This window comes from Chanos chanos, chromosome 15, assembly GCF_902362185.1.
Source record: "Chanos chanos chromosome 15, fChaCha1.1, whole genome shotgun sequence".
NCBI lineage: Eukaryota > Metazoa > Chordata > Actinopteri > Gonorynchiformes > Chanidae > Chanos > Chanos chanos.
In genome coordinates this window covers 1,713,036-1,721,768 of record NC_044509.1, presented here as the reverse complement: position 1 = coordinate 1,721,768, position 8,733 = coordinate 1,713,036, and the positions used below count along the sequence as shown (strand labels likewise).

General features: G+C 41.3%; 1 protein-coding gene across 1 annotated transcript; it reads right to left on the bottom strand.

Annotated features, from left to right (window-relative positions):
* Positions 1 to 6,896, bottom strand: eif4e1b (eukaryotic translation initiation factor 4E family member 1B). The gene is made up of 7 exons (XM_030792361.1): positions 6,873 to 6,896; positions 6,559 to 6,647; positions 6,303 to 6,398; positions 5,063 to 5,126; positions 4,732 to 4,845; positions 921 to 1,060; positions 1 to 115 (listed from the first exon to the last, which is right to left on the bottom strand). Exons 1-7 carry the CDS (start codon positions 6,894 to 6,896, stop codon positions 1 to 3), a joined length of 642 nt encoding a protein of 213 aa, XP_030648221.1.
* Positions 6,897 to 8,733: the final 1,837 nt, after the last annotated feature.

Sequence of the window (8,733 nt, the reverse complement as noted above, 5' to 3'; positions counted from 1 at the left end):
TCAAACAACAAACTTATTCTTTGTCATAGAGTTACTTTTAGTGGCTGTATCTGCGTGTGCTTGGTATCCGATGACAAGCTTGGCAGGCAAACCGAGTTCTTCTTTGTACTTCCGCCTGAAACAGAGCACAGAATCAACTGAATGTCAGTTTAAGAGTTTTTTTTTTGTTTGTTTTTTTTTTAAAAAAAACTCAGTTTTCCATCAGCCCAGTTTGCGTACCGGTACACGACACTCGGCTTTTAAGTGAGCACTTGTGTAAATTCTGATCTATACAATTTAAAAATGTTTCTGGGTCCAGCGACAAAGTGCTAACCCTACAGCATGTGCGTAACCCTGACCCTGTATCCTAGCAGCCTTGGACTGCAGTGTGTACGCCGTCTCAGTCGCCAAGACGGACCATTAGATTTGTTCGGTTGCCAAGCACATTACCCTTCTCCTACGTACATTAGTGTTTACAACAGGACCTTATGACCAACAGACCGCATCTGTCTGTAGAATGACATAACCACCCTAATGCTGGTCTCAAAAAAAAGAAAATCCTGAAAAAAAAAAAAAACATTAAACACACATATCACTTCGACAAAAACCTCTTACATCGATGTGTTATGTTCATCTGCACGTCATCTAGACCAGTGGTTCTCAGCTCCAGTCCTGAGGACCCCCTGTCCTGCACGTTTTTGTTTTAACTCAGGACTCCACTGATCCATTACGCATCAAGCCCTTGATTAACTCAATTAACTGTGATAACGAAGAGTTAAAAACAAAGACGCGCAGGTCAGGGGGTCTTCAGGACTGGAGCAGAGAACCGCTGGTCTAGACTGAACGGCTTGTCTGAATTTACCCATGTTTAAAAACAGAATCCTTTCTCTTGGCTCCCAGGGCGTATCCACAGGCTTGAGGTTCTGCACAAACATACTTACCCGATGTATTTTACAGCCTGTCCGTTCTCAGTGTTGGTGGTCCAGACTGCCAGTTTGTCTCCTTTGGCTCGTACATTAATGACAGCCCCACAGATATCTCTGCTGAAGGACCGAAAACCCTCACCAATCAGACACAGGAGCTACAGGGAAGAATGACAAAAGATTTCATGTTTGTCATCTAATTCAGGGTGGGGAAAAAAAAACCAACACCACAGAGAGAGAGTTGTTTAAGCAGAATTCTTGGACAGGGAATTTTAAATGATTGGAACGGTTAGGAGTTTGATTTTTCCTTTCACAGGAGAAAAAAAGATTCAACATTGTCACATCTTGTCCAAAATGTCTGAGACACATTGAACAGATGGATAACGTGGTTTCACACGATAACAGAGTCTGTGTGCTAAGATGTAAGGTGTGCCATCCTGTTTTTTTATTCCAAGATCAGGGACATGAACACTCCATGGGAACATTCTTTCCAGAAAGTCCTCTGGGAAACTCGTTTTAAAAAACACAGCAGACATCTGACATGATTATAATTCTTCCGAAGGCATGTAGCATGCATTTTAATTCTCCTCATGGGGCATGCTTCCCAGCCAATGCCAAAAACCGCCAAAACAAGGGAAACACTCAAGTTAAGAACGGATACAAATGACACTGAAGGCAACATTTCCTGTTAAACATCGCAGAGGAATCTCAGCAACTTGGCACAGCACGGCTGGTGTGTGGTTGGAGTACAGTTGAAAAGACCATCAACAATGAAGACTGCATAACCTGAAACATTAATCTGATTTTACACACTGCATTGGTGACATCTGAATGCACAGACAGTAAAACACAGGGGTCACATGCACCGTCTTAAGGCCACACACACACACACACACACACACACACACACACACGCACACTAAAGTCCGACCGATAAATCGGCGTGCTGATATTATCGGCCGACACGAGCTAATTGCAGATAAATTGGTATCGACGTTTATAATAACTGATAAATCACGATTAAAAAAAAAGAAACTGACAGACTGAAGATGGTGTCTTGTTTCATACGATATGTACTTAGATTAATTCCATACAACATCTTACTACAGCTAAAAGTATTTATTTGGTGTGAAGGCATACTTCACACCCCCTGAGACTGTGCTGACAAACTATCTGCTTGTGCTATGGACCAATAACAACCAGGCATACTTCAGCATCCAATAGGGATATTTGTTACCATCTCCTTATCATATTGCCATTAAACAAGTCTCACCAGTATTTTCTGTGTGAATATTACAGATGGATCCTTCAACCATGTTATGACATTCATGTCAGCCACATCTGGTTTTGCTGCAGCACCGTGAAAGCCGGTACCATAACGTTACAGTAGCCGAGTGGTGTTGACAAACTTATTTATGAAACAGTGTGGCAGTCCTAGCGAGTAAACAAACAACTGTCCTGTCATTTCTCCCTCGTTACTTCTAAAAATTCTCTAGCAACATCACTTACAGCAGCTTAAAAACGCTGTCCGCTGCTAAATTAGGTTACCCACAAAGCTAGCTAATGCCATGTTTATCAGTGGAAGACCGCCAACGTTAATGAGCGGTTAAACTATGGCGTTTAACTTATTCTGCCAAAATGAAGCAATGGTAAATATATCTGCGATTTGCACGTCTGTAGTTACAGTCGGTGCATTGGAAATCATTAAACCAGAGGAGACATCTCAACATGGCTTGGTGGTAGCCAAACGGCTTCTATTTCAAACGTGTAGTGTGAAATCCCAAAGTCGCGAGTCCTCGCTGCAGACAGTCATGTAGTAAAAGAGATGTTCAACAGCAGCGTTTACTCTAGGTCACTGTATCAGTTTACTGCATTATTTATCAAAACAATAATATATTTTGTTGTACTTTTGTTCAAAGTACTATTTATGACAATAAAACAAGTTTGTTTTTTTAAACTGCATTACATCATGTTATCTTTGTAAGGACTCTTAAATAACTGCACATAACAAATGTTAGGGAAAATCTTTGTTGGAGGAAAAAAAGAAAGAAAAGAATATCGGCCGACACATTGTTATCAGATTTTTAAAATCCTCAAATATCGAAATTGATAACCGTCTTAAAAATCCTATATCAGTCAGGCTCTAACACACACACACTCAAACTGAAAACAGAGGAAGAACTGACTGTCATCTATGACTATCTCAGACCTTTCACAGAGCTGATAAAGCCCTATCAAAGAACCATCACAAACCCATGAAAGAAGGCACTAACCTGTTGTCAGCAATCATACAGGAAATGCAGGTTCAGTCACACCTCTGATTAGATATACGCATGTTACACACTATATTTACCAGAATGAAACAGCCCTGAACCCTTTATCAATGTCGCCTACATCACCCCCCCCCCATTCTTTTTCACTGTCTGTATACTTTCACATTCCGAAAATTTGTGTTGTGTAGCATTACACAATGCTTTTGACATGTCAAGACCTGAAATCTACTTTAAGTTATGCTATTGTGAGTCAGTGCTACTTTATCCGTTGAAGCGGAAAAAGCACAGTGTATACGACTGCACTACGGCTGTGACAGTTTTCATGCAGCTAATAACACAAGATTAGTAGAATACGGTTACTGTTCTAATCCCCAAGACCTGTTCGCTAAACGCTCTTGCTTTTTTTAGAAAAAAAAAAAAAAAAACCCATGGTAAAGACCAAATTCTTATTTCAGCAGAGTTTCACTTTGGAAAAGAACATCTGTCAGGCACAAAACTTTTATTTGGTGTTTGTGTGTTCCCTGCCACTCTACTGAAAACACACTGACCTATGACCCCAAAACCACACGCCCCACACCGTGTTACAGATTTGTATACTTTATGTAAGTTTCACCCCCACCAAACATGTGGTGGAGTGAACTGGTGAAAAAAAAAAAAAAAAAAAAACTGGCAAAAGTCAACTCCAGTCTTAGATTAACATGATGCACCTACACCCTGCTCTCTGCATATCAGCGAGTGTGTGTGTGGTGCAGGCCAAAGGAAATCTACCGGCCCAAGTGCTTGGTTCCCACAGTTCCCATGGTACCCATGGTTCCCATGGCCCTAATGGTTCCCATGGCCCTAATGGTTCCCATGGCCCTAATGGTTCTGTCACGGTGTTGGTGAATTTTCCTGGAATGGTTTAGGTCCACTCAACCCATCAGAGCCCAGGACAAATGTCAGTATATTCTGAGTTCTGAGTGAGATTCTGAGTGAAAAGAACCATATACACCATTTGCCGTGGTCTTAGTCACCAGACCTCAACTCGTCTGGTCACCATCAACTCCACACTAATCCCCAAGATCAACTTTGCCAATAACAGAACACGAAACAATGGAACTCGCACGGTTTCATATTCCTCCCGCACAGTTCGAGACACATGTAAGAAACTACGTCAAAGGCACACTCATAATGTATTGGTGGAAAATAGTGGTTTGTTTCCCAATTAAGACATCATGTTGCCATTTCCTTTGTTTTGGCAGGTACTTTTAAGTTTTCAGCACGGCATGTGTTTGTTCCTATGCTTCTGAAATGGGCTACTATGCACACAGATGTGAAACAGATGAGAACCCCAGGTTTCTTCTAAGTACAACTTTAAGGATCATTTGAGCTGGAAACTCACAACCATACAAATGCTACATAACTAGAACACACCGCTACAGAAGGCACTGCATTTCCTCAACCACCACCGGTCTGCAGGGAGGCCCATGGCCTGCTGGTTACTGAGTGAACAGCGTGCCTTTGCTAGATGAGTGATTCTGAGAGTGTATGGTGGAGGTGATTTTGGGGTTACTCACCGTCTCCAACCAAAGACGGTCAAGCTCAGTGTGTCTCTGCTGTTTGGACAGAGTGATGAGCCAGCGTCCCCCACACTTGTTACTTCTGTCCTCCCACATTGGCTCAATCCCATCCTGTAATACAACCCCCCCCCCCCAAAAAAAAACCACAAACGAGACATATGAGAAGTGTGTAAAACCCCGGAGATTCAGCAACGCAAGACACACACTAACATAACGGCATGGGCCAACCGCTCAATAAAAACACAAACCAATAACTGAAGACAACAAACAGCAGGGTCAGGGTTTTTGGGGGTTTTGTTTTTTTTGTTTTGTTTTTTTTTTTTTTTACCTTGAACACTGAGTAGTCACAGCCAGATGACAGTTTGCTCGGTGGCTGAATGTTGTTGTACAACCTGAAATGTGACAAATATGCATACCACACTCCTGAGAAAACACCACACTCCCGAGAAAACTGTGCTCGTTCACTCTTCAGTAAGAATATTAACACAGGTAGTGTTTACAATCTAAAATCCATTATAGCAATCCAAGTTCTTTTTTTTTTTTTTTTAAATCCATTTCACGTTCCACTTAAATAATTTTTCTGTGGGTTAGATTCAAAACTTATTACACACATCCAGCACTGTTAATGGCATGGCAGAGCAACGTCATTTTGAGAGTGTTTTAGGATGTGATAAAAGTTCTGTCTTTTTGGGGAAAATAAGAACAAATACATATTTAGGTGTAAATGTCTAACTGTGAAACCATCGGAGGAATTGTCGGACATGAGGAGTGCATGATTATTAGTTCATATGTGAGCAAGAAAAAGTGTCCCCTTTAAAGTCAATGGGGAAAAATAATAATCAACTTTAGGAGTAGAGCATCTCTTCAAGACAGGAAAACAGAGCATCAACACCATTAAAGCACAATCAGACCAAACCAGATCCTCAAGAGTTATGAGATCTCTTTACTATGTCTGCTGACTTTACTGTACGGATGATGTAAAGATAAGCTAAACAGATCTGCATGTTTTGGGTGAGGTTCTCATGTATGTGAGTTGCATGTGTGTGTGTGTGTGTGTGTGTGTGTGAGAGAGAGAGAGCAGGGGAGGGGCAGTCTGGTCATAAAGGTCAACAGGATATCCTGTCCTTTATCACAGCTTGGAGACTCAGCCAGGCTCTGACACCTCCCCCATGGAGGAGGTGAAGCATGACTCCTCAATCAATGACAGCTTCACTCAAATATTGGGCTACAGACACACACACACACACACACACACACACACACACACACACACACACACAAAGTGGAGATTTATGATGAATCATATACTATTAACACACAAGGCTTCAGTCACATCAGGCCAGGCTGCTGTGATAAGATTTGATTTGCCAGGTTCTGATTAAGGACATTTTGCACTGAGGTATGACTTTAACTCTAGGTATTTACAGTGCAAGTCTACCAGTCTAACCAGTGTAAACTTCTGCAGATCCACAGAAGTAAGTCTACACTGCACAGGAAGTCAATTCATGTTCGCACAAAAGATGATTTTTTTTTGTTGTGTAAGGGTATAATTATAAAATGTAGCTTACGCCCAGAAATCCTCCACAGTGTCAAACTTGGTGATAAGTCTCAGGTTGTCTTGCCACATTTTGCTCTTATCATTTTTGTAGAACCAGAGAGCCCATCTTAGAGAGAGAGAGAGAGAGAGAGAGAGAGAGAGAGAGAGAGAGAGAGAGATCTAACTCATCAATCAAAACCGACAAGCACGAGCAAGGTCAAGATGGCTCTTTATGTGTTATCGCAAAGGGGTGTATCATCACGCCGCACTGGCGGATCGACACAAACCTGTTCTGTAAGGGATGCTTCACATGAAGTTCTCTCACAAACGGCATTTCCTGCTTATCGGGCTTTTTCTTGACTCCTTTTTTCTCAATCTACATAAAGAATCAGTCTCAGTTCATGCGGTAAATGGAGAAGAGAGAGGACAACGAACACGCCGAAACGATGTGCGTTGGGTACTTTCAGCGTGTCTCAGTGTGACAACAGCTATCTCAGATCATTACATCAGAAAAGCTTGTCGGTAGTGGAAAGAAAAAACATCAGCCAAAGTGGTGTGTTTTTCACTTGTCAGGTGTTTTAAAACAACTTTTCGGGCTTACCAATTGAACCGCACAAGATGCCATGTCTCAACAAGGTGTTTTGTCCACACAGGTAGAAGCTGAGCAAAACCGCTTGACTGCCAAGGGTAGTTTTTTCGACAGTTTTGATTGGTCTATTACTTAAGCTTACTATACAATTTTGGATTAGGGGCGGGCTTAGAACGTCAACTAGACACGACCTAAATTCAATTGATACAACACTTAAAATATTACGCCCTCCCTTAGAAGCGCTAAAGCCTTGACGTCACCTAATTAGCACACTTTAAAAAAATCATTTTAATGGCCTTCCAGTACATAACGATAAATACTAAAAGGCAATTTAAAGGTGATATTACCGTCAGAGTCACTAGCTAAAGCGTACTATATGCCGTCGGTAGACTGTATATTCATTACAAAGTACACAATATTGTATTTATTGCATTATCAGTTGCTCTGTAATCGGCTCTTGTGCCGGTAAATTGTCTATACATAAAAAGACCGCGTGGTGGCGCCATAACCTTTCTGTTTTACCCTGTTTACGGAGCGTGCAGAAAATGAGGATTTTTGGCGTTTACCCCCTTCATCTTGGTCGTTTCATTTCAATCAGCGAAGGCCCTCTTTTAAACGGTTTTGAATAGGCTATTCGCGTTTAAATCAGCCAGTAAGTCGGCTCCCACTTATGACTTTCACCGTCAATGTACGTAGTTCGTTTCGACAGCGGTAAAACTGAAGTAACACTTTGTAGAGAACTTCTCATCGCAACTAAACATTTGGCAGGCTATCTTCATGTGGTAATCCTGCGGTGTACGTCATTTATGATAATGATCGCAGAATACTGTGCTGACATGTAGAAAATTAAGTACCTCACACTTAATTTTCATATTTATATGGGTAAATGGGTTTAAATACTATGTGTGTGTTTCAGACAACACGATTTAATTAAATAAAACTGAATATACACTTAAAAATGTAACGCTCTCTTTCAATGGAGATCTTCTTCGCAGGTTGCACGGAGTTATACCGTCCTTTACCTCACTACAGATATCGAGTACGATAGAGTCAAGCCAAGCCTTTATAAGCACACACGGCTCAGATGGTAACCTTAAAAAACCCGACTGTCCTCTCCAGATTTAACCCGCCTGTCTAATACTCTCAGGTCTGTAATCAATAATGACCAGCAGTTTGATTTGTTATTTAATATGAAATTCAAATCATATAAAAATAAAATAAAAAGTATATATTTATGACTGGTTATCTGTGTACCCTCTACTAAATTATTTTATCAGCACAACATGAATGATACACTATGCAACGTCGCAGAGAGAGAGAGAGATAGAGGGAGAGAGAGAGAGAGAGAAATAATAGTTGGACCTGTTGGAAATTAAAGTGCTGTGGGTTGGAGTCACTGACTGAATGAGGACCATACTTTAAATGTGGAGATTTTAACCATTAAAAATGCTGTATCGGATATCTCAAACTTCCATGTAAGGAGATTTTAAAAGGTAAAAGGTTTTTGTTTTTGTTTTTTTTCAACTTCTGAAACATTCATGGTTCAGCACTCTTCACTGTAGCTCTCACAGGAGACCCCCAGACCTTTGCCCTGAGTCTACCTTTTTAAAGGAGGAATCCGCTTCTTTCAGCAAATAGTCAACCTCTCTCTCTCTCTCCCTCTCTCTCTCTAACTCACACACACACACACATACGCACACACATGCTACACGCAGTGAGACTTGTGCTCTTTGCACCCTGAGAAATGCTTGCGTAGTCTGGAGGTCACTGTTGTTCAGGATGCATAAAGAGCTGGAGTGTGAAATTAGGCCCCACTCACTTTGTCTCAACACACACGACGTCAGTGTCGTAATAATGACAGGACACAGGAAAA

What these genes read in the sequence shown, in the direction of transcription:
- eif4e1b (XM_030792361.1), bottom strand. Translation starts at nt 6,896, where the DNA reads ATGGCATCTTGTGCGGTTCAATTG. An exon ending in AAGCATCCCTTACAGAACAG is followed by an intron (nt 6,399 to 6,558) that starts GTTTGTGTCGAT and finishes TCTCTCTCTAAG; the next exon opens with ATGGGCTCTCTGGTTCTACA. An exon ending in GTGACTACTCAGTGTTCAAG is followed by an intron (nt 4,846 to 5,062) that starts GTAAAAAAAAAA and finishes GTTGTATTACAG; the next exon opens with GATGGGATTGAGCCAATGTG.